The sequence below is a fragment of the Coenobita brevimanus genome, chromosome 97 (genome assembly GCF_032717465.1).
Source record: "Coenobita brevimanus isolate Jiangsu-jjx chromosome 97, ASM3271746v2, whole genome shotgun sequence".
In the NCBI taxonomy this organism is placed as follows: Eukaryota; Metazoa; Arthropoda; class Malacostraca; order Decapoda; family Coenobitidae; genus Coenobita; species Coenobita brevimanus.
The window spans coordinates 16,240,530-16,266,830 of NC_137050.1; the positions used below are offsets into that span (position 1 = coordinate 16,240,530).

The 26,301-nt window shown below is 43.5% G+C and overlaps 1 protein-coding gene across 1 annotated transcript in view; it reads left to right on the plus strand.

Moving 5' to 3' along the window:
• The window catches only part of Snup (snurportin-1), a 103,258-nt gene extending 83,778 nt beyond the window's left edge, over positions 1-19,480 (plus strand). The window contains exons 7-9 of the mRNA XM_080283385.1: positions 2,150-2,331; positions 11,154-11,260; positions 17,505-19,480. Of these exons, the coding sequence (XP_080139511.1) occupies positions 2,150-2,331; positions 11,154-11,260; positions 17,505-17,588 (373 nt within the window). The 3' untranslated portion in view covers positions 17,589-19,480. The remainder of the gene's footprint in view (positions 1-2,149; positions 2,332-11,153; positions 11,261-17,504) is intronic.
• Positions 19,481-26,301: the final 6,821 nt, after the last annotated feature.

Here is a 26,301-nt window from a genome sequence, read left to right on the forward strand (position 1 = left end):
CGATTAAAAAAGGCACATCAGAGTCACTCAAATGTGAAGGCGATGTTGATTGTCTATTTTATTAGAAGGATGTTGTTCATCATGAGTTTGTTTCATGTGGTCAGGTTGTCAATAAAGAGTTTTAATTGAGCGTACCAGAGCATTTAAGGGAGGCACTGCAAAGGAAAAGGTCTGAGGTGTGGACAAACAAAACCTGGATGCTGCACCATATCAGTGGACCCGCTCACACGTCGCTCCTTATCAATGACTTTTGTTGAAGTATGAGACAACTATTGTCCTCCAGTTGCCCTGCTGTCTGAATTAAGTCCCTGCAGACTCCCCCCCCCCCGCCCTGTTGAAATCCACCCTGAAAGGTCACCAGTTTCAGATGATAGAAGAGGTAAAAGAAAATTCACTATGAGAACTGTTCACCATCCTTGAAAACATGCATCAGGATGCATTCCAGAACTGAAAAAAACTTTGGAAATGTTGTATGAACAGTGGAGGGGATTATTTTGAAGGAGACATGACAGATTAAGTTGTAAATAAAGCAATAAATTTGTTTTTTGAAAAGTTTGTTTCCTTTTCGGACAGACCTCAAATACCACATTAGGTTAATTACAGTATAATGGATTAAGCCACCCCATCCTGACAGATTTTTAACCTATGACCTCCCCCAATTCTGGCATTTTTTTTTTTTTCTCTCTCTCTCTCTCTCTCTCTAAAACCTCTGCTTTGTATGAGAAACATTGAAAAGTCAGAGAAACCACTCACATGAGTTTTAAAATCCCGGTGCAGGTAACAGTACCCTTACCTGGCTGTAATTCAACGGGTTGGTCAGGATCACTTGATGGTCGTGATCGTCAGCTTTTACCCTCCCGGAAGGGAGCTGAGAGCTCATATAGTCCGATCTTAGGGCAAGGCTGTGACCTTCACCCCCCCCGTCCCCTTGCTCAAGGGGGACAGTAACCACCCACTTCGTCAGTGAAACTTTTCACACCCTGAGCGAGGCACGAACTCCCGTCTACAAGTTGGCATGCGAGAACGTTACCACTGAGCCAGCGAGTGGTGTGTGTGTGTGTGTATGGCTCTGTTTTCTATGGGGCGCGGCTGTAGAGAAAACGTGTTCTGTGGGAGGGGTAACTGTTCCAAACCACTCATTCTAGTTATTTATTTATTTCCTTGGTACGAATTTATATGTAGTACAAGGGTATATTGGTTTTCACACAGTAATATAGGCGATATAAGCGTTGTTTCCCTCACCAAACACATCAACATACTGCACTTTTTTTGGTGACATTGTCTGGTCATCATTTCTGACTGTTTCTTTCTCTAAAGCTACATAAACTCTGTCCTCCACATTGTCATCGATTGGGGAATCACTCTGACCTTGAATTTCACACTGTGGTGCGACATGTCTTTACTGGCCAGGACACTGGTAACAGGTGAGTTGCTGAGACAGTGGCATGTGTGGGGGGGGGGGAGGTCACGCAGGGTAAGACATTGCCCCTTCCTGGCATCGGGTAGAGGAAGGTGTCCCGTGTATAAATACCAAAAATCACGCGCAAATTTTGAAAAATGTGCAAATGACGGACCTTGCAATTGCGGCGCATTTATATATGTCAACGGAAGTCACAACGACAAAACGTTCGGACATATATATATGTCAACAGGAGTTGGCGGGTTAAAGGGCTTTGTATGCACAGATGCCTAGGTTAACACTTAAATAGTGCGTGTGGAGGGATGACTGTATCATGACATCAAATTGATGGATGGTAATCACCCACTTCTGATACTTAGTCCCATATGTATAAGTGTATAAGGGGGTATGATTTCTACAGGGGACTTGCACAAGCTATGGGCCTAATGCTACAGCCTCAGTAATCTCCTTCCATTACTGCAAGTGGTTATAGCATTTCATGTACAGCAAAAATGTTGATAGTTCATTAAGTGTATTTCATAATACATTCAGTGATGCTTGAAGATGTCTTACTTAAGCTGAGTGTTGGTTGATGATTGACAGTCTGAACCAGGAAAGTCATCTTTCTAGTTGAGGGATTATGATCACAGTGACATTCTGATTTACACATATAGGTGTGCATAATGAATTAAGAGCAACAGTGGAATTGTTGGTATGGCAGACCTGATTTTTTTTCTCTCTCTATTGCAGATTTGAGAGAGTGCCATACTATGATTGCTCACCAAACACACTGGCAAGATTTATTAGTGAACCTCTTCCCTTCTCAGCTTCATTGGATGGAATCTTATTTTACCACAGTGAGACACATTATACACATGGACCTACACCTCTTGTTGGCTGGCTCAAAGCATACATGTTTCCTGAAATATTGGGTAGGTATATAAATACTGTTAGGTTACAGAATCCCTTTTTAATTGTAAATGCTGCACTGTACTGCAATTGTTGTTTATATCACTGCCTATCAGAGATTGAGAGGGGTATATGAATAAAGCATATATAAAGGGTTAAAAGAAGGCTTGAAAAACATAAATGTTAATGACACAAGCAGAATGGTGGTAAATGGCTGGATTTCATGGTGTAAAAAAAAAAAAAATGAAAAAAAAAAAAAATGAAAATATGGTGCCAGAGAATTTGTTAGTAACAAAAGTTCAGGGAGGTGTGAAAAGATTGACAATGGGAAAGCACTGGTGTTGATGAGGTAATAGTATATGCAAAAATGATAAAATGTAGTGGATAGAGTGCAGTGCATTGCAAGTGAGAAATACTGATATGCAAGAAACCCTAGATGGGTGTTGCAGATTTCTACCAGTAGAATACCTGGTGGCTGTAATTTTGAAGTTAACCAGAGATTGTACAAAGTAAAGTCTATTTAGTATTATGGGAGAAATGATGAACAGAGAAAATGAGTGTCAGCATGTCTGACAAGTAATGAACAGGCTGGTTTCCAGGTTGGTAAGGATGTGTGGATCATATCTTTACTGTAGGAAAGATTTTGGAGAAAGCATACCTTATGAGAAGAACTAAAGTGTATTTTTGGTACAGCACTTAATGTATCTAGAAAAAGTGCATAGGATAAAATGAAGAGGGAGAGATTATAGAAACTGTAAGGTGTATTAAATTTGGAAGGGAACTTAAATGTTTTCCTGACTTAAGTAATAATACAGTACATATATGTAAAGTAGATGGATGCTTGAATGAGTAGTAAAGAAGCTGGTTAATGTAGTAAATGCAGGGCATGAAAACTAGGAAAATAAAGAAACAATCTGTGTACCTATCTATTGCCAGATGCCTTAATCCTGTAAGGGGTGGCCACAAACACCCTATCTCCCACCAATTCACTGCCCTCCTTACAGCTCACACACCCCTATCTCATAAACCACTCCTCTCCATCCCTCCATCTCATCCTCAACTTTCCCCCCCCTCTCCCCCCTCCACTTCACTCACATACATTCTCAAGAGCTGTACAGTCCCGTATCTACCCTGATCTGCCCTGGGTTCTATCATCAAGTGGAACTGTCGGGGTTTACATGCCAACTGGGAGGAACTGTGTAATCTTATCGCATAATTTTCTCCTGTATCCTTGTCCATCCAGGAAACTGGTTGGTGATGCTGTTCTTTCCAGTCTTCTGGCTACCTTGCTTTTTATTCTGATCCTATGCCAGACCAAGGTCTTTGTGGAGATGCTGCTATCTTACTTCACTGGGATATTCCATTCACACGCCTGGCCATTGCCACTGTCCAGGTGTTTTATGCCACCAATACACAGTTTGTAGTCTTAATCTTCCTCCAGGTGCAACTATCAAAAGGGGAGATCTGGAACACCTTATTCAAGGCCTTCCTTCACCCTTTCTGTTACTAGGAAATTCTGAATGGTCATCATCCACTATAGGGTTACAGTGAGGGCAACCCTCGGGATGTTGTGCTGGCTTCTTTAGTGGAAGATGAGGAGTTGTGCATTTTGACTGTGCAGCTTGTGAGGTGGTGTGGGGTGAAGAGAAGATGAAAGGGAGTGCAAGGAACAGCATGGTGGTATGAAGAGGTGAGACAGGCTGTGGCATAAAAGAAAAAAACATATAATGAATGGATGAGAATTGGGGCGTGGAAGAAGTTGAGAGACTGAAGAGAGACTTATATGTAGAAAGGAAGAGAAAGGTGAAAAGATTAGTAAGAGAGAGTAAGAAGAGAGTGGATGAGGAATTTGGAAGGATTTTGAGTGTCAAGTGGAGGGAATGTAAGAAAATGTTCTGGAAAGAGGTGAAGAGAGTCAGACAGGATGGCGATGAAGTTAGTAGGGGAGTGAAAGATAATGTTAGATTACTAGTTGAGAAGGGAGAAAAAGTGAGCAGATGGAGAAAACACTTTAATGAATTGTTGAACATAGGGAATGATAGTAATGCGAGTATAAGTGGCTGGGGAATGGCTGGGAGGAGGAGGGAGGTGAGAGGACAGGAAGAAATCAGTAGGATGGAAGTTGTGGGAGCAATGAAGAAAGTCATATTGGGGAAAGCCCCAGGAATTGATGGAGTGTGTAGTGAAATTCTGAAGCATGGGGGAAAGATAGTAATAGAATGGATGTGGAAGATGTGCAGATTGGCCTGGGAGGAAGGTAGAGTCCTGGAGGATTGGAAGTCAGGTATAATTATTCCCTTGTACAAAGGGAAAGGGGAAAGGGAAGTGTGTGGTAATCATAGGGGCATTTGCCTTCTTAGTGTAATAGGAAAAGTGTATGGTAGGATACTTATTGACAGAGTTAAGGAAATAACAGAGAAATTAGTTGGAGAAGAACAGGGAGGCTTTAGGAAGGGAAGAGGTTGTGTAGATCAAATATTCATTCTTAGATCTTTAGCAGACAAGTTTCTAGAGAAGGGAAGTTTTATGCAGCCTTCATGGATTTGGAGAAAGCATATTTCAGGGTGGATAGACAAGGATTGTGGACAGTATTAAGAATATATGGAGTAGATGGGAAGTTGTTGAATGCTGTGAAGAGTATATATGATGGTGCTAAGGTTGCAGCGTGTGTGGATGGTGAACTGAGTGAATTTTTCTGTTTGAAGGTTGGGTTGAAACAGGGATGTGTCATGTCTCCATGGTTGTTCAATCTGTACATGAATGGGGTAATAAAAGAGGTACAAGGTAGGGTAGTGGATGTTGGGGTGGCCCTAGTGAGAGAGGGTAGTGTTTGGAAACTCCCTGTACTGTTGTTTGCAGATGAGACTGTGTTGTTGAGTGAAGATGAAGGGGAGCTGCAAGGCTTGGTGGATGAGTTTGGGAGAGTGTGTAAGAAACGGAATCTAAAGGTGAATATAGGGAAGAGAAAAGTGATGGTCTTTGAGAGAGGTGAAGTCAGTGAATGTACAGCGACGTTGGATGGTGAGGAATTAGAAAATGTGAGTACGTTTAAGTACTTGGGTAGTGTGATGAGTTAGGATGGAGGTTTGGAGGGTGAAGTGCTTGAAAGGGTGCAGCAGGGAAGAAAGGTTGCTGGTTCCTTGAAAGCAGTGATAAGAAGCAGGGAAGTGAGGATGTAAGTGAAAAGGTTACTACATGACAGTGTAGTGATACCAACTCTAACGTATTGAAGTGAAGCTTGGACGTTGCTGGAAGGACACAAGTCAAGAGTGAGAGCAATGGAAATGAGTTATTTAAGAGGAGGCTTTGGAGTCACATGGAGAGACAGGCTGACAAATGAGGATATAAAGGAGCTTTGTGGTGTGGATGTGGATGTGATAGGAAGCTTTAGGAGGAATACACTGAGGTGGTTTGGCCATGTGGAGAGGATGGAGGGTGAAAGACTGACGAAGATAAATAGATAGACCTTCTTTAATTCCTGGGCATTCCTCTCAGCCATTTTCACCACTACTGCAACTCTTGTTTGATTCAGTTTAACACTTCCTTCACCCTTATCCTCGTTGGTAAAGCCCTCAAACTCGCCACCATCAGGTGTAAACAAAGAGCTACCTCCTTCCGCCATGATGCAACCTACGAAAACTTTACACTTTCACTGTATTTTGTACTCTTGTTGGACCAAAATCTGCGCTTTTTTCACTACTATCAGACGAGACCACCATTCGCGTATTTGTTTACATGATCACAATAGGCTGGGTTCCTTTTCGCCGCTGATTCGGTGATTAATTCCCCACAATCCACAAAGAGCTCTGTCTCCGTCGGCGACCTGTGTGTGTGTGTGTGTGTGTGTGTGTGTGTGTGTGTGTGTGTGTGTGTGTGTGTGTGTGTGGTAGGTGGGGGCACTTACCATCCACTCACTCAATGTACTGCTGCTCTGGAATGACAGCCCTTTCCTCTCTTCCTTCCTTTTTTCATTCTTTCCTCTTCTGTCTTTCTTTCCTCTTCTGTCTTTCTTTCCTTCATTCTTTCCTCGTCCATCTATTTGTGGGTGACTCAACACTGAGTGATATGCAAAATGGTTTCCTGTACACCAGGAAACCATTTACTACGCAGGGTGGTAACCCTATTACCAGATTATGGCACCTGGTGGTTTAGTGGGTAGTTAAGCCGCTGCAATCGAATTGAGCCAGTGAAGATTTATATCCAAGGGGTGGTTGGAGTTTATTGCTCACTTAATTCCACTCAGGGATGAGTGAGGCTGATCACTATCATCTTAAATGTCAGGGCCAACTTACCTAACCCCGGGCTCCTACGCTTCTCATGGGACAACACAGGATTAGATGATGATGATATGTGAATATATATATATATATTGATGTGGTTATGGGAGAGAAAAATATGAGTCATGGAGAGTGGGATGGTGTTGGTAATGAATAACGATAGAGGGAGTATCTCAGATCTGATGTATGCAAATGATGCAATGCTGCTTGCAAATAGTGGACAAGAGTTTGGTAGACTGGTGCACAGTTTTATAGATGTCTGTGAGCATTGTACTTTGAAGGTAAATGTACTGTATCTAAAAGTAAAGGGATGATTGTTGAAAGAGAAAGTTACATCCAGTGTGCTGCCTTAGTGAATGGAGAAAGACCTGAATTGCAGGCATGTTGGAGCCTATAGAAAGTAACAAACAAACAAATAAGTGTACATGTTGTAAAAATACCCCCGCTGATACCAATACACCAGTCCTGTATGAGACAGCCCTAGCATATATTCAATATGGACAATGGGTGTTAGTGCCAAAGTGGTGACATGTAGAGGTGTATGATGTGTAGGAGGACTGCTGGGCCTTGGGAGCAGGCAGTGAAGCCTATGTCCAGAGTCGAGCACATTAACCCCTTAACCGCGGGGCGTCACTTTCATGACGCTTGGGAGCAAGGGATTATACCGCGGGGCGTCACTTTTGTGATTCTGTGTTATTTTGAATTCACCCGGGTTTTCAAGTGGTGGCTTGTATCATCTCTCAGTACTGCCAATGTCCAACACTAGTCAGCACTCCTAATCTCATCTGTACTCCCATCCATTGTTGACAATTTAGCCATTTCTCCCCGTTCTTGACTCCCCTCCCTACCCCCCCTCCATTACCCTATCCTCTCGCCTGCCTGGCCGTGCTACGCTAAGTAAATCTTCCCTGGAATTTTTCACTGATTTCATCCATTGAAATAAGCCCTATGCCCTATTCTTATACCAAATAATATATACAAGAAAGAAATAAGGTAAGTGAGAGTGCCATACACCTAGAATTGGCTAATTATCACCTGACAACACCTCACGTGCACTCGTTTGCTAATTTTCGCTGTTTATTTCCCCTTGAAATATGCTGTATAATCTATTTTCGTAATAAAAATATATATAAGAAAGGAAGGGAGAAGCCTAAGTGATATTTACATTCACCTGGAACTACCTAATTATTGCAGGCCACCACACTGTATTCTACGCTAAGTAAATCTTCCCTGGAATTTTCCACTGATTTCAACCATTGAAGTAAGCCCTATGCCCTATTCTTATACCAAATAATATATACAAAAAAGAAATAAGGTAAGTGATAGTGCCATACACCTGGAATTGGCTAATTATCACCTGACAACACCTCACGTGCACTCGTTCACTAATTTTCGCTGTTTATTTCCCCTTGAAATATGCCGTATAATCTATTTTTGTAATAAATATACATATAAGGAGGGAACAGAGAAGCCTAAGTGATATTTACATTCACCTGGAGCTACCTAATTTATAATGTATTGTCAAGATTTCCTGCCAGTCATTTCACTGCTATATATTAGAAGCTGTCAAGAGGCTGACATTGGCAGTAATGCATTTCCCTAGGTAGGCCAGCCCGGCCCACCCCTATCAGTTCACTGTCATCTTCCAATGTGAAGGTACGTCTGTTTGCTTCTGCTTACTTCAGCCACTTTTCACTCCAATGCAAAAGGCCCTGTGACCTTTACCCCCTACTAAACCTCGTGTGGAAAGAGATAAAGGCTGACAATTGATAAAAGAGTGACTACGATCTTTCTATTGAGTAAAACAGTGCAAGTGGAATTGTAAATAATGTGTAAACAGCAAGTGAAAGAAATGAATGTAAATATACGTGAATAGTGGAAAATAGTTTTATAAGTTACTTCAAGTGACAGTGCATAACACAGTGTAAATAAAATAGAAATGTAAATAACGTAAATAAAATAGAGACGTGAATAGAAATGTAAATGAGTAGTATTATAAGAATACGAGTATATACCCTAGGAGTAATGAAAGTGAAAGTTTCACTCTAGCATGTATGAATACTGTGAGTTATGAGAGTGAAGGTGAAAGTGACATTCACTCTCAGTGCTAGTATACAGGACGAGAAAGTGAATGCTACATATGTTACTGAAAGAAATTGAATCCCTACAGTGACAATAAACTATTATTTCTGAAGGAAACTTATGGATAAAGACTGTAGATATATATAAGTGTTATATTGTAACAGAAATATAAACTGTGAGTGTTTTTATGAATAATAGACAACACTAGCGGCGAACGATCGGAAGTGGGATGGTCATACGCCCTCGTAATTTTCATTGCTTTCACAGTGTTTTTTGGGGGGAGTATGGATTCCAAACTATTTGAGAATCATAGATTAGTGTTTCTAGTGATAATATCAGGCTGTGGTAATCATATTACGAGTTGTTGGGAAGTGTAAAGTGGAGACTTCGTTACCCAACTTCAGAGGTCTCCACGAGTCCTACGGTACTCGACAAAGGCTCAACAAACACCCAAGGAGAAAGCTGAAGGTATGTGCCATAAGTATATGTGATTTTAATATTCTAGGACTAATAACTGATTTTTGGCAAATATTTTTAGAGAGTCTGTCGGAGCGCGAATATGCCCGCGGGAGCCGCAAGTCAAAGCAAAACAAGCCCGTGGTGTTTAAAAAAAAAAAAAAAAAAAAAGAAAGAAAGAAAGAAAAACATACCTGGGTGTGGTAAGAAAAGAAGAGAATTTAATATGCAGTCAAAATGAAAAGTAGATTGACACAGGGAGGGAAAGTGGCTGGTACTATAAATTCTTTTAGATGAAGCAAGGGTCTGAGTGTGTCAGCTGTGAGAGGCATGGAAGAAGAGGTTTCTTGGATACTCTGGCATGTGAATGTAAGATGTGGTGTGGTATGAAAATGAAAAGTCAGGAGTAAGAGTTTTGGAGATAGCATTGTTGAGGAATTTGTGTGGAATGTAGAGTGGATATGATTAGGAATACAGTAATTGGATGAATGGAAAATATGGAGTAATTAAGTCTTTGAACACCAAAGTTGAAAAGGGTGATCATGTGGAGAGAACATGCATGAATACTGTACAGTAGAGTGGGGAAATGGGTATATCTGAGTGAGTTTGAAGGTGGCAGGTGGCATGGTAGGCAAGAAGAAAGTGAAGAGATATCATAAATGAGTGTGTGAGAAATAGAGGTATGGAAACTGATGTGACCAGAGAACTGACATGGGATCGAGCTGGGTGAATGAAGTTAGTTCAGAAGAGTGTATAATCATGGGTGGGCACCCTTTTTAACTTGACATTCATTGGATTGACTGTCAGATGTTTAAATGTTCAGCTATGCATGAATTAAATACTGTAGATACCTATCAGTTGAAATCAGTATTCTGGGAACATGGATGGTGAATGAGTGCATGTGTGGCCCATTTCATTGGGTATACTGTTCATTAGCTCCCACTGTCATCTTCTTTCCCATTCCTGGCTTTCTGTATCCTACTGTACCTCACCTCACCTGCAGTTGGGAAAAAGTGGCAGGGTGATGATGTTGATAGTGATGATTTGCTTCACATTGCTTATCAGCTAGAGACAGTCTAGTATTCCACAGGTGGAGATTTTGGGTTCCATCAGGGGTGGTTGGGGCTTATTGGTCTTATAATGCCATGCATGGGTAAGTGAGGCTAGTTACCATTGCCCCCCCAGATTGGGACTAAGTAATCTAGTCTCAGGTCCTTTGCTCCTGTTCATATGGGGTAAACTGAGATTAGATGATGATGATGAGTGTAGATTTTTATATGATTAAATAGTGACAATCATTGGACAAGATAGTGTGCACATTGTCTTTTTAGTTGCTGATATTGTTTTATTGAAAAAATATATGTATTATAATCAGTTATTTTTTTCTCTTTGATTATGAGTGAGCAAACAGAGTGAGTGACCAATGTTTACTCCCAGTTAAGTTTGGAAATGAGCAGCCCAGCCCAGTCCAACCCAACCTGACCATCATGCTAAGCAGAAGCCAAAACTGCAATTTTACTCCTGTGTGAAGTAGAGCTAAAATTCTTTCTGCATGTGATACACTCATTCAGTAAATATAATTAACTAAAAAGTCACTCATAAAGGCATAGGAACCCTGTGGAATCTCGAGTTTTCCAAGGGAGTGCTCAACTCTAATTGGTGAATGCCTCAGTTACGAAATCATCAAAACGATTTTCCATTTTAACAGTGTGTTTCTTGGCATCAACTATAGCAGTTAAATAGTGGAGATTTTGCCTATAATTTTACAGCAGAAGGAAATTGTGATAGCATGGCAGTTGCTCGCTCATGAAGCATGCTTTACTTGCTGTAATCAAAATCACAATTAAAATCATTTGAGTTTAATCATACCAACCCTGTTGATGGCAGAGGACAGGGTGACTGGAGGTGATTCATTTGTGGCCAGTTCTTTTGGGAGTAAAGTTTCTAGCAGCAGATAAATAGGCAGAATATTTATATAGCTATTCTGTTTTCATCTCCACTGTTTGCTGGTTGTCTTGTCTGTCCTTTAGGTGTGCCTGTGCCGGAGTCAGTGATGTCAGAGAAGCCAGCCAAATACATCAGTCTTCCTGCCCACATCCAGTATGCCAAGGATCAGAAAAAGACCAGAAGAGAAAAGGTGCGTATAGGTGGTTAACAAGTAACACTGTAAATGTTTATTATAGATGTCCTTGACAGTGAAATGTTGAATGTCTTTCATAATTCAATCTTACCCATCCCATCCCACATTACTGATGTACACTTGCTTCAGAAAGTCTCAGTGCACTCTTCATGCATAATGAACACCACAGGTAGTGGCAATTGCAAAAAACCCAGTGATTCCATACTAAGTTCATGAATCTTCTTTAATAAGGATAGGTGACATCACATACATATGATGTTTCCTAGTCATTATTCATATTGTATCATTTCTTCGTATTCTATCTCATTGTATCATTTATGAAGGCTTCAGCATGCTTATGTGGATTGCCCTTGGTCACCTAATGACAGCTCTCCACACTGCTCTACCTCTTGCAGCATACCTATTCAGTCCCTTATCGCTGAGATCACACTCTATGACCTTGTCACAGGTCTTTTTTAGTTTAACCACTGAAACCCTACCCCCAGCATTGATATTTTCACTTTCCCCACACAGCTGTCATCCTCCATTCTCTCCACATGCCCAAACCACCTCAATTTGCCCCTCCTCATCGCAACACTGATTTACTCCAGTCCCATGCTTCCTTTCAACTCCCAGGGCCTCACATTCAAGTACACACAACACATCCATCTAATCATCATCATTTCTGTACATTTGAGCCTACAGTATCCTCTTCTTTTACTGCCCAGGTTCCATTACCATACAGCATTATACTCCCAACCCTTGCTGCATTCAAAGATCCCATAGCACGGATTGAGAGCCCTCTCATTGTCAGGAGAGGCAACGGCTCCCTGAACTACCTCCAACCACTTCCTACCCAGTCCCATCACCAGCACATAACATGTCTCTCAAATAACAAAACCCTTCCACACAGTGAAGAGACACACCAGCCAATTCAGTCCTTTCATGCCTGACAATCTCTGTACTTTCCCTGACACATCACACACATGAAACCAGCATTATCTCACAGTCTACTTCTAATACCACTACATCTCTTCGGCACCCACTTATCACAAATACTAGTCAAGCTGGAGTTACTTCCCACTCCCTTGTGGCAAACTGCACAAGGCCACTCTCCCTCTGCTTTGACAGTACAGGTACTGCCACCAGCCCAAGATGTCCTCACTTTTTTATCCACATTTACTCTCAAACCCTTGTGCCCCATCCATCTCTTCACATCCTAAATCTTTCCTCTGCCTCCCTTTTATTCTCTGCAATCAACACCAAGCCATTAGCATACATCTCCCATGGGAGTCCATTTCTGAAATCACATGTGGGAACTTTAAGGACCATGACAAACAATAAGGGGCTCAAGACTGACTCCTGATGCATGCCAGTATTCACGGAAAACTCATCACTCAAATCTCCAGTCACACTCACGTGGGAACGAGCAACCACATACTTAGCCATAACCACTCTGACCAACCATTCCTCACTTCCAAGCTTTCTAATTGCCCATTTCACCACTTCCATCCAGAGGGACTCTGTCAAAGGTCTTCAAAGCAACAAAAACAAAGTACAGATCCCTTTTCTTTCTTCTATATTTTTCCTGAAGCTGTCAGACAGTGAATATGGCATCAGTGGTCCCCTTGCGTGGCATAAACCCAGACTGTATCTCATCAGTATTCACTCTTTCCCTAATCATACCTTCTGGGACTTTCTCTATTATCTTCATTATGTGGTCCAAAAGTTTCATACCTCTATAATTTCCTCTCCAGGGCATGACCCTTCCCCTTATATATGTTTACAATCACACTTCAGCCAGTCGTCTGGGACAGTACACACATGTATAATTATATTTCCCAAATCAATAACTAACCTCGCTCTTATATTTCCTGAGGCCTTCAGCATTTCAGCAGTCAATCCAGATACACCTGCCGACTTCTCAGACTGCATCCTGTCTATTGCTCTGCTCTTAGTAGCAGCATCAATCAAAGGCCAAGGGCCAGACACTGGATTAGCTGACAGATCATGCCTGTTTCAGTCAAACTCCTCATTCAGCAACTGGTTATAATGCTCTCTCCAAGTGTCTTCAATATCCTCACAGTCCACTACTACCTCCCCTTCATCATTATTCCCACACTACTCACATATGGTATTCCTGTTTTCCCTCTTCATATGATTTGCATACATACATACATACATACATACATACATAATCTAACCCTGTGTTGTCCCATGAGGAGTGTAGGAGCCCAGGGTTAGGCAAGTTGGTCCTGTCATTTAAGATGAAAGTGACCAGCCTTACTCATCCCAGAGTTGCATTACATGAGCAGTAAACCCAACTACCCCTTGGATATAAACCTACATAGGCTCAGTCCTGTTGGAGCACCTTAATTACCCACTAAACCACCAGGTGCTATAGTTTGGTTGTGTGGTTACCATCTAGCTTAGTAAATGGTTTCCTGATGTACAGGAAACCATTTGGCAAGTCACTAAGTGTAGAGTCACCCATAGACAGAAGGAAGAGGAAAGAGGGAAGGGTAGAAATATGGAAGAGGAAGGAAAGAAGGAAGGAAGAGAGGAAAGAATGAAGGAAAGACAGAAGAGGAAGGAAGGAAAGAAGGAGAGGAAAGGGCAGTCACCTAAGAGCAGCACTACATCAAGTGAGTGGATGGTGAGTGTCCCCACCTACCACAAAAACCTTAAATATTATATTCTCCCTTTCAGCACAAGTTAGGTTGCCCAGTAAAAGTCTATCAGACTCAGATTTTGCCCTGTATACCTCCTTTCCAACCCAGTGCTTGGCAACCAAGTATTCCTCTTTGTTACCACCCCTTTTCCATTATCGGAAAAGCTGTATTTTATCCTTACCTACAGCTTCTGCACCCTCATTCCACCACTATATTACCTTATGTCTTGGAGGGCCCTTTGTCCATGCACCCACTGAATCAGAGACTCTCAGGAGATTGTTCTTGGGAGCACTGTACTGTTCATTTACACTTCCATTAGCAGCTTCCTGTTCAGCCACAGCTAGAGTCATCTTGCTATAAAAATCGTCCTTCGCAACTTGCCTCCTCAGCTTCCATATTTTCCTCCTAGGTGCTTAGGTTCTCTTTTTTACCACCCGTTTCTGAAACACCATGTCTCATCAGTAATTTATGTTGCTGCACACACTCTTCACTCCCTATTACTTTAACATCCTTCACGAACCTCCTGCTAACCCCCTTGACCAGGATATAGTCAGTCTGGCTACTTTTTCCTCCAGACTGGTATGTAATCAACCTACACTTTTCCTGAAGTGCATGTTGCATAGATATATGTTCTTTGCTTTCCCAAATTCGAGTATTCTCTCCCCTCCTACATCCCTCTTACCATACGTGCCTTCCCCAGTGTACGCCTTCATATCCTTGAGCTGCTTCGCTTGCATGTCCATTTAAATCCCCACCCAAAACTAGAGTCTTATCATCCCCCACACCACATACCTCATTTATGAAGTCATCTCAGAATCTGTCTTTTTCTACATCATCCAAGCTAGCCTGTGGTGCATGCACCGAAAAAAAAAATGAAAGTACAAGTCTACCTAACAATATTTTTACTGCTATAATCCTTTCATTTCCTTTCATTACTTTCATGACACATTCCACCTACGCTTCTACAATCAGCATACCCACACCACCATGTCCATCTGCCAAAATAGCTAGTACCTAGGGTCCTTGCCGACAATCATTCTAGGTGAACCTCCCCAATACCTAACTTCCTGTTAAGTCAACATCCACCTGCCTCCTACTGCTTCTATCAGTCTGTCGATATTCATTACCTAGGCTGTTTCCCCTCTAATGGGGGATAGCCAAGACAGGATGACACACGCACCAAAATACTCATCCACACACACACACACACACATTTATTCGCACCATAGCCTCTAAGGGTAGAAGAGACCACTCTTTACCACATCATGAGAGTCAACTGAGCAGTGCAGTCTAGCAACATCCACAGCAGGGCCTGACAGCAGAGCTGGTTTACCCCTTTCACATCATAATGGACCGACCCATCCGCATCTCCACACCTGATCAGATCAGCTGATCAGACCATATGCGGGAGAACATCCCTCCTACTAATATAAATATTCATGTGATAGAAGATTAATCATCTTGGGACATCTTGAGTTTTATTGGTCATTTCAGATATCATCAGGACCCTTCTGCATGATACTTTGTAGAGGTAGTGTACATAGTATCATTATCATTTTAACTGTATTTCTTGTGTGCAGTATGTGTTAACCTATGATCTGCAGAGAACAGCTCATTCATCATATATTATAAACCAGAGGTGACAGGAAGCCTCTTATGAGATATTTAGAATAACAAGGGTGAACTCACCGGTATCCTTAAGGCATTTTTACTGAGAAAAATAGCTCTTGTCTTTCTAAAGGTCGTGTATACAATCCTTGAGTGTTTTAAAAGGTATGAGGTGCTTGCAACACAAACTGTTGCTTGTAGAGTTGCTATATTCCATTGCCAGTGTAAGGAGGAGAGGCTTTCAGCCCCTTGCTCATGCCTCTTAGTCACCTTTTTCATCACACTTTTATTTTGTGTTTCTCCCATCATCCACCTACCATTACAGTATCCATAGTGATAGGTGGTGGTGGTAGCCATAGTCCTTTCATGTGATATTGTGGTGCCTAATTCTTCTTAAGGTGACTGTACACCAAGTGACAAACCTAATGTTTCCCATAACCCAGGAAACCATTTACAATGCTGGATGGTAACCATATAACCAAGTAAAGGAATGATGTGGAGCCTACTATGGTTCCCCTGTTAATTGGATGGAGAGATGTAAGTGGAGCATCCTTCCAGGAACAAAACCTCCACACTCCCCGCTCCTTGCTGTGGCAAGACACTGTCCACCACAAGGGAACATTGGTTCACTGCAAAGAATGGTCCAACAGAGGCAGTTGCTTGCCTGTGTTTGATAGGTCTGCTCGGCCAGATTGACTGAAGTTGTTCTATTACTTCAATCAACCATTCCTCTCATATTCTGCTTACCCTTTTGCTTATGCTGAAATGTTGCTGTATTGGACCACCATAGAGAGCTGTTGTGAAGTCCTCCCATGTCCTGTTCATTAACTCCTGCAGTATGAGGGTCCTCTACTAAGCTGAATGTAGTGATGTGGCATTAGCTTGTATTAAATGAAATCTATTTTATGCATATTGTAACTGAGTGGGAACATGAATCAGGAGAAAGGAATCCCCTGGCACAAGTGTACACTAGTGATCATGGCTACTTGGGAAAGAGTGCATGTCATTTCTCAAGTTTAGCCACCATTACTGATTTGCAGTGAATTCATAGTTATATATTTTTTCCTCCTCATGCTCTCTGTCAGATGTATGAAGTTGCTGCACTCATTTTCATACTTAAAAAATGATGAAAGTTGTATTTCAGGCTTTATCCTTTACGGACTGAGTTGTAACACTTTTCCGTTCCATCCCCTCTCCAGCTCACCACCTAATCCTGTTCTTGTTTAGCTGTCAGAGCCCTTAATGCACATTCTCAAGAGCTTTTTGGTGTGTGGGTATCTTCTGTAGTACCAGAGATATCCTACATGATGGAGTCAGACACATTCAGGGGCATCCAAAGAATGGGAAAGTGTAAATAAAGTCTATCATAAATTCCACTCATAATAGGTACAAAACAGTGTCTTTCTGTCACTTAAAATCAGTTTGTTGCAGTCACCTGGAAGATATGACAAATTAATTGCCCCCAGGAACTAGCCTGGAAGAGCCATTGTCACTGAGTTATGTATTTAATTTTATTTATCTATTTATTTATTTCTTCAAAGAAGAAACCAAAGGCCAAGAGTCCGCAAAGTTTTTCCCCTAAAGAAAAAATCAAACAAAATGGAAAGGGACTAATTTGAAGACAGTCCCTTGCAGCATTTCTAGAGACTCTGGAACAGTTACAGGTGCCATCATAGGACTCCTCTTACATGATTCACAGGAATATGGGTCATGTTCAGATATTCTTAAGTTGGGAATTTTCATCATTTTTTTTTTTTTTTTTTTTTTTTTTTTTTTTAATGAATGAATGTTGTCATATTCATAAATTAGCCACTTGTGGCTCTTCTTAGACCCTGTTTAGGCCATGAACCTTAAGAGTCTAACAGTGAACAACTTGGCTGTTCTATTTTTGATAACCAAGATGCTTGGAACTCTGAACTAACAGTTAATCTGTTAATTGCTGAGAAGTCACATGCCATTTAATGTACTTCCCACTTCTGCAGATGGAAATTTCATGTGAGAAGAGTGAAAAGAAACCCAGATCCAAGAATAAAACAGAATCTAAGATGGAGATCTCAGGAAGCTAAGGAAGTAATCAAAAGAAAATAGAGCAGCAGTCCAAGAGTCTGGTTATATTTCATGATGTGGATTAAGGAACACCATTCTGCATCATCAAACATCAACTCAAATCTTTGGTCTGTGATGATGATTATTGTTTTTTGGTTTCCTGTACTATACTGTGTGTGCATGCTTGTGTGATTGTTTGTGTGTGTATGTGTATACATGATTCTCATTTGAGTGTTTTTAGTGTGTGATTTGCTATAAATATTACTATAAATTTTTGTTGTGCCATACATCCATGTAGTACACAGATTTGCATTGCACAGTTCACCTAGTACACAGTAGGGGGTTGACATTTTTGCTCTAGCCTTGAGCTCGTGATATGGATACGGTACATAAAACTTAGTCTAATGTCAAAGGTGGGCAAAGTCTGTTTTTTTCTCTGAGTAAACAGTGCCTATTTGTACAATATGGTTCATGTGATAGGTGCCGTGTACAGGATTTATATATATACAGTAATACTTCACTATATCGAACTAATTGGGGACCAAGCCATTCCAAAAAAAGCAAAATTCTGATAAAAGCGACATCCAGACTTCCCCTTGCTAACTCAGACTTATAGTAAATAACAAGTGCAGAATTCAAGTGTTGGTGAACCAGACTCATAGTGTGACGCCCTTCAGATTATGTCAGTGAAACACTCAAGCCGTGGAATTCTATCTATCTATCTATTACCAGACACCTCAGTCCCGTTTGGGGTGGCCACAAACAAATCGCCTCCAAGTTGCCCTGTCCTCCGCCATTTCACTGCCCTGCTCCCAACTCACACCCCCCTCTCTCATATGCCTCTCCACTCCATCCCTCCATCTCATCCTTGGCCTCCCCCTCCCTCTTCCCCCCTCCACCTCACTCACATACACTCTCTTCGTCAGTCTTTCACCCTCCATCCTCTCCACATGGCCAAACCACCTCAGTGTGTTCCTCATAACGCTTCCTATCACCATCCACATCCACACCACAACGCTCCTTTATATCCTCATTCGTCAGCCTGTCTCTCCATGTGACTCCACAGGCTCCTCTTAAATAACTCATCTCCACTGCTCTCACTCTTGACTTGTGTCCTTCCAACAACATCCAAGCTTCACTTCCATATGTTAGAGTTGGTATCACAATACCGTCATGTAGTAACTTTTTCACTTCCATGCTCACTTCCCTGTTTCTTATCACTGCTTTCAAAGAACCAGCAACCTTTCTTCCCTGCTGTACCCTTTCAAGCACTTCACCCTCCAAACCTCCATCCTTACTCATCACACTACCCAAGTACTTAAACGTACTCACATTTTCCAACTCCTCACCATCCAACCTCACTGTACATTCACTGACTTCACCTCTCTCAAAGACCATCACTTTACTCTTCCCTACATTCACCTTTAGATTCCGTGGAATTCATATTAGTAAAATATCCAAATATCCCTTGCTATCAGAAATAGTAAAGCAACCGTGTTACTAATAACCTCCCCTTTATATTACTATAAATATAACGCAACCCCCAGTGCCTTACACCCTCCTTTAGTGAACCTCTTCCCTAACTTCCCCACGTGCGCAGAAACCTTGATTCTTGTTATGATAAATTACCAAAATCCCCTTGTTATCAGAAAATAATAAGTTGAACTCACTAACCATAATCTCCACTTGATATTACTATAAATACAATTAGACCCCCAGTGCTTCACCCCCTCCCCTGTGAGACCCACCTCCAACTTCCCCACATGCACGGAGACCCTGGACAATATTAATCCTGTACACTACACCTAGAGTGTCCTTACCAGTGCACACTGAACTAGAATCCTGCGAGATACTGATTATCTAGTTGTAAGAGTTATAATTGACCAAATACTGTGTTGTACTATCTGCTGTTTTGTCTTGTGTCTAAGTAATATACGTGTAAAGGTTATTGCCTAGAGTTTTTGTGTCCTGCCTCTCTCCTATTTGTACCAAGCCCAGGTCTCGAAGGAGGACCCCGCAACACATTAGGTGTTCTAGGACCGAGGAGTCGGGCCTTCAACACCTGGCATTACAGTGGCTTCAAATTATTTCGGGCCAAATATGCACCGATACGTTTTTTGTCGTCTGTACATAACGTGTATACACTGCTTGCTAATATGAGAATAGCATTCACAAATATAATGAAGACATGCTGAGAAAAATAATAACATCATTCATCAGACCAACCCTGGAGTATGTATCAGTAGTCTGGAATCCTCATCTGATAAAACACACAGATAAGATTGAAAAAGTACAAAGGGCAGCTACAAGGTGGGTACCAAGCTTAAGGCATCTCAGCTATGAAGAAAGACTAGAAAAATTCATTTACCAACACTACAGGAGAGAAGGAAAAGAGGAAACATGATTATGCTAGATAATGTATCTCAGGGAAAGAGAAAATAGACATAAGTGAATATATGACCTATGGGGAAGCATCAGCAAGAGGACACTGCAAAAAACTACATAAAAAAAAAATAAAGGTGATAAAGACGTAAGGAAATTCAGTTTCCCAAATAGGGCAATTGATTAGTGGAATGCACTACCGAATGAAATGGTGTGTGCCAAAACTATTCGTAAATTTAAGGATATGTATGATAAAAATGGATTAATACACGGGACAGTACAAGCTTGACTCATTCCTGTGAAGATACACTTAGGTAAGAACAATTAGGTAAGAACACACGCACACACTAAAACATATCGCCCTCTCTTGCTTTGCCAGCTCTGGTTTCAAGTCCTGTGTCTGTCGGAGCCTCAGTACAGGTGATTCCCCTGCTATGGCATCACTTAGCTGTCAACAGGGACAAAAACAGCTGTGTCGAGGTCACCTTTAACTGTACCGTTTAGGAATGGATTAATAAAGAATGACAATGGGTGGGGATGCCCATCATCCACCCACATAGTGTAGAGGTATTGTTGTTTATGGAAGCTCTACATTAAGTGGCAAGCTAAATGATTTCCTGTAAACCAGGATATCACATCCAGCGCCGGGTGGTAACCTTATAACCAACCAACATGTGTTCCCTACGTGATAACAAGTGGGTTGGCGGAGGGCTAGTGCCCCTCCCTGGAAAACAACAAACTAATAATACGAACAAGAAGACTCGGGGGTCGGTGACAGCTAACACCCTCTTTAGGTGCAAAATAATCTACAGGTATACAAGGTGAGTGATGAGAAGGGTGGGTGGTGAACCGAATGAACGCAAGGCAGTGATTGAGTATGTGTGTGTGGATGACAGAATAAGGTATGTAATGGATGCAAGGGGGGATTAATCCCCGAGCTAGACCTCAACCTCACGATTACGAGCCCGACACTCTACCACTGAGCTGCCGTGCTTCCTGTAATGGATGCAAGAGCATACAGAGGTTGGGGGAGTGGACTTTCTGACCATCACTTGGTGGTGGCTAAAGTCAAGATTCAAATGCAATGGAGAAATAGAAGATGGAAAGGACAGGAGGTAGTCCATGCAAGGAGGGTAGAAGGGTTGCAAGAGGATGGAAACAAGGCATGCAAAATATAATAGAGAAGTGGAGGAGCGACTGGGTAAATACCATTTGGAGCAGCATGTGAGGTGGTGTGAAGAGAAGATGAAAGGGGGTGCAAGGAACAGCATGGTGGATGAAAAGGTGAGGCAAGTTTTGGTGCAAAAGAAGAAAGCACATAGTGAGCGAGTATATGGATAAGTATATGGTAGGATACTTATTGACAGTTAGGGAAATAAGAGGAATTACTTGGGGAAGAGGGAAGTTTTAGGAACAAAGGAGGTTGTATAGATCAGATATTCACTCTCAGGTCTTCAGTGGAAAAGTTTCGAGAGAAGGGCAAGTTGTATGCAGCCTTCATGTATTTGGAAAAAGCATATGACAGGGTGGATAGACAAGGATTGTGGAAAGTGTTAAGAATAAATGGAGTAAATGGGAAGTTGTTGAATGCCTTGAAGAGTATACATGAGGGGGCTAAGGCTGCAGTGTGTGTGGATAGTGAACTGAGTCAATTTTTCTGTTTGAATATTGGATTGAAACAGGGATACCATGTCCCCATGGTTGTTCAGTCTGTATATGGATGGGGTTATAAAGAGGTACAAGGTTAAGCAGTGGATGTTGGAGCAATCTTAATGAGAGAGGGCAGTGTTTAGAAACTCACTGTACTGTTTTTTGCAGATGATACTGTGTTGTTAAGTGAAGACAAAGGGGAACTGCCAGGCTCGGTGAATGAGTTTGGGTGAGTGTGTAAGAAACGGAATCTAAGGGTGAATGTTGGGAAGAGTAAAGTTATGGTCTTCGAGAGAAATGAGTCCTCTGAATGTACAGTGAGGCTGGATGAGGAGGAAATGGTTAATATGAGTGCATTTAAGTACAGTGTTTGAGTAGTGTGATGGGTAAGGATGAAAGTTTAGGGGGTAAAGTGCTTGAAACGGTACAGAAGGGAAGAAAGCATGCTGGTTCTTTGAAAGCAGTGATAAAGAACAGGGAAGTGAGCATGGAAGTAAGAGTCGCTGCATAACAGTATTTTAATACCAACCCTAATGTATGGAAGTGAAGCTTGGACCTTGATGGAAGGACACAAATCAGGAGTGAGACCAGTGGAAATGAAGTATCTGAGAGGAGCATATTGAGTTACGTGGAGAGACAGACTGACAAATGAGGAAGTGAAAGGGCGTTGTGTTGTTAATGTGATAGAAAGCATTAGGAGAAATACTTTGAGGTGGTTTGGCCATGTGGAGAGGATGGAGAGGGGGTTAGACTAACGAGGAGAGTGTATGAGAGTGAGGTGGAGGGAAGGGGAGGCTGAGAATGAGATGAAGAGATGGAATGGAGAGGTGGCCTATATAAGAGAGGGGGGTGTGAACTGGGAGCAGGGCAGTGAAATGGCGCTGGACAGGGGGACATGGAAATGATTTGTTTTTGGCCACCGCTTACGGGATCGAGGCGTCTGGCAATAGGTAGATAGACAGTATCTCTGGCTGCTTCAAGATGCTGTGATGTACTGTAGGTGGGGATACACACCATCCATAGTCATTTGATGTAATGAGACAGTGATCATACTGTGGCATGCCAAATGGTTATTCACTTCCCACAAAACAGTTTACTATGCTAGGTGTTATGCAGCGTGTTCCGAGTCCCGACTTCTCGGTCACATACACAGTGCGGTTCTGGGTTCTTTATTCCCTACCGGGTCAGTACTAGCAAGGAAGGAAAACACAAACACCACTGGTCAAAAGGCACACTTGTATATTACCAAAAGGCAAATACACACACTGTTCTATGAGCAAAACTGAGGAACTTACAGTGATTTATGATAGTGTTTACAACAATCATTTTCCACCTAGTTCAGCAAGTCTAACCTGTACACGGAGTTACACCTTCCTGATGTAGAGTTATGTCCATTCAGTGTCACAGACAATATTTCACAAATATGTCAGGTACATTATGTTCAGCACACATGGACAGTATAGTACAGTATACCCAATATGACATGCACATGACATGGACAACAATATGTATTCAGGCTCTTAAGTCTAGGTATTCCGTGACAGTCGGGCTCCTAGCTAGTACAATGCATCCACGTGACATGGCTAATCTTAGGCTATGTACATGTTACATAGGACGAGAGTATATAATGTCCTGCACTGGTAAAAGGGGGGGACAGGGAGGGGTATTAGTGAGTCTAGGATGGGTCTGTTCACTTGGGGACCTGGGGGGGGGGAGGGAGAGTGCACGGGGGAGGGTTACATTAACGTATGATTTCCTGTGGGGCGACACTGGGGGAGGGTTGTCACTGTCGGGGAACCGACCCGTGTGTGGGTGCTGAACACTCCGCATGGGAGATCACAAGTAGTAGAGTTCACTATGGCACACTGAGAGAGGATAACACTGCGGCTGCCAGGGATGGGAGAGGGGATAGAGCACTGGGGAGGGTTGATCAACACTGCGGAAGAGGCACCATGGATATGGGGGGGAGGGGTCACAGAGGCTGGTTCACTGGAGGGGGGGGGGGTCCAACAACACTGGGGGAGTGCACAATCATAGGATCTAGTACTCGCAATTCTGGTGGAGTGGAGGGCACAGACCACGGGGCAGGAGGGCCTATGCCAGGAGCTTCAGATGTTGGCCGGGCATGGGAGGTGGGCCACCCAGCGAGTAGTACAGGGAAGGGTGGTCCATGAGGTCGCCACAAGTCCTGGAGGAGTGGGCAGGTGGTGTGTTGGGCAGCTCCCTAGCCGCTACAGCCTGGGAGGATGCAGGGCTCTCTGGTCTAGGGCCGAAGAGGGCCAGAAGGCACGCTGCTCTTTGCTGGCCCTTAGTCGTTGTCAGGGTCCTAGGAGAACTGGGGAGGCCCAGGGCTGGGGTCGGGCGTGGAGAGGGTGGCACCCAGGGTGGGCTGCTGCCTCGTTCTGCAGAGGCGGCTGTCAGGAAGGGTCTGCGGCCGCCATCGCTGAGGGATCCTCGGCTACTGCAGCAGGCACTGGGGGAGCCCTGCTGACTCCGGGGGCTGCAGTCTCGCCGTTAGGAGGGGGCCGGCAGGGGTGGGCTGCGGCATCTCATCCTGGAGGAGTCCAACAACACCTGGGGCTGCAGGGACAGGACACCGGGCCTCGGGGATGTCACGCCCTCTTTGATGGGGGCCCTGAAAAGGAGCAGAAACCACCCTCTCGTGTAGAGGGACGGGGAGAGGGGCACCTTACTCTGCCACCAGAGTGGTGGTCGGGGCAAGAGGTACCTTCCTCTGCAGGAGCCTGGGGACGGGCAGAGGGAGAGCAGCCAGGGGCAGGCTCTCCTACTTGGTGGGGCGGGCAGGCCTTGCCGAAATTCCAGTCCAGGCTAGACGGGGAAGGTCCAAGGGACTCACCCTCTTTCAGGCAGCCCTGTTGGGCACTGCCTGGGCTCCCATGGGGGACAGGAGGGCAAGAGAAGTTGGGGGAGGCTCTTATGGGCACTACAGACCCTGGCAGCGGGGAGAAGGCACCTGATGGATATGCCCAGCTATTGCCACAGCTCCAACAGAGGCTGCACTCCGGTCATTGTTCTGGCGGCGGGGAGAAGGTGCCCGATAAATATGCCCAGCTATTGTCACAGCTCCGATGGAGGCTGCACTCCGGCCGTAGTCTTGGCGGCGGAGAGAATGCTTCTGATGGATACACCCGGCTATTGCTACAGCTCTGATGGAGGCTGCACTCTGGCCGTAGTCTTGGAGGTGGGGAGAAGGCGCCTGATGGATATGCCCGGCTATTGCCACAGCTCCACGGAGCCTGCTCTCCGGCCATAGGTCTGGGACTCCTGTCCCTGAGGCAGCACTGGGGGATGGTGATGTTTCAGCCCGTGTGGTACCTCTGGCAGAGAGTACCCCAGGGCTCGCCTTCCTCCTTGGGGCTACCGGCGAGGGTCCTCTGGTGGACGTGCCGACGTGCCGGCTCCCGAAGGTGGTTGGCAGAGGGTGGCGAACCGACGGTCCTATCACCCACAGTATCCCCCCCGGCGGGTGATAGTGTGCCACTGCTCCTTTGGGGGAATAGCAGCCCTTGAGGCTCCTCTTGAGTCCTCTGTTAAAAAGGAGGCCGATCCAGGGGACTCGGCGTCCTAGGGTCTGCTTGGGATCTTGCCACTGCAAGTCCCACCTCGATTCTGGCGAGCGTTCTCTCCGCCGTGGTGTAGTGTACTTTTCCTGTACACTGCCGGGTGGTCCGGCTGCGGAGAAGAGGGACGTCGGATCGCAAGGGAGATAAGAAACTCTTGCCTGGAAGGTATGACAGGTGAGCCAGCCTCCTGTCATCTCCTGGTGGGGTGGGCATCGCTCCCCCGTACTCTCCTCGTGGGGTGGTGGTGTCCGGCTTACCCCGCCGCGCGGGCATTTCACTAGGTAGGGACTCTATAACCACTGGTTTGCTGAGTTAAGGCACTCCAACCGGATGTGGCCCAAAGGGGATTACATCCGAGGGATGGTTGGCGTTTATTGATCGCATACCACTCGGATGCAAGCACTCTTGACCTACGTGTGGAGTTGGACTGAGTACCCTAGTCCCGAGTCCTGGCTCTCCTGATAGAGTAATAAATGCTTAGATGATACGTGTTTGGACTGCTAGAGCAAGCAGGCGTCGTAATGATGCGCAAGGGGATCATGTGTGGGATGATCCTTACATATCCAGTTTGTTTAAAATAGCTACTTCGAGTAACAGCTGGGTATCAGCACTTCTGAAAATTTACAACAATAAACATTTCAATCAATCAGACTTGTGGTGTAATTCATTTAGAAGGAAATCTAGGCTTCTTTGGTTGAGAAAACTTATTGCTTCCATTGGTATACTGTTTAAGACCAACAAAGTTTATTTGATTTCATCGTATGGCATCATAATAGGCCCATTACTACAGTTAAATAGACAATTATGCGGTAAAAATATCCTATTCCAGTTTCAGTAACTTCATTATTGTTACTGATGGTTATAGCAGACGACGTGCGTATCGTCTGCTGCCCGGCGTTGGTCTGCATTTGTGACGTCACGTGTTATATGCTATTGCAAGTAGATTTTTTTTTATAGGTCTTAGGTATATATTTTTTAGTCATGAATTTATCATTAACTTGGTTTATTCACTGTAACAGTGTTGGGATTTTGAGGTTATATTGTTGCCCTGATACAAAATTTAAACTTGGCGGCGGGGAGGCCTTGGTCATCCCCACGCGTCGTAATGGCCGCCAAA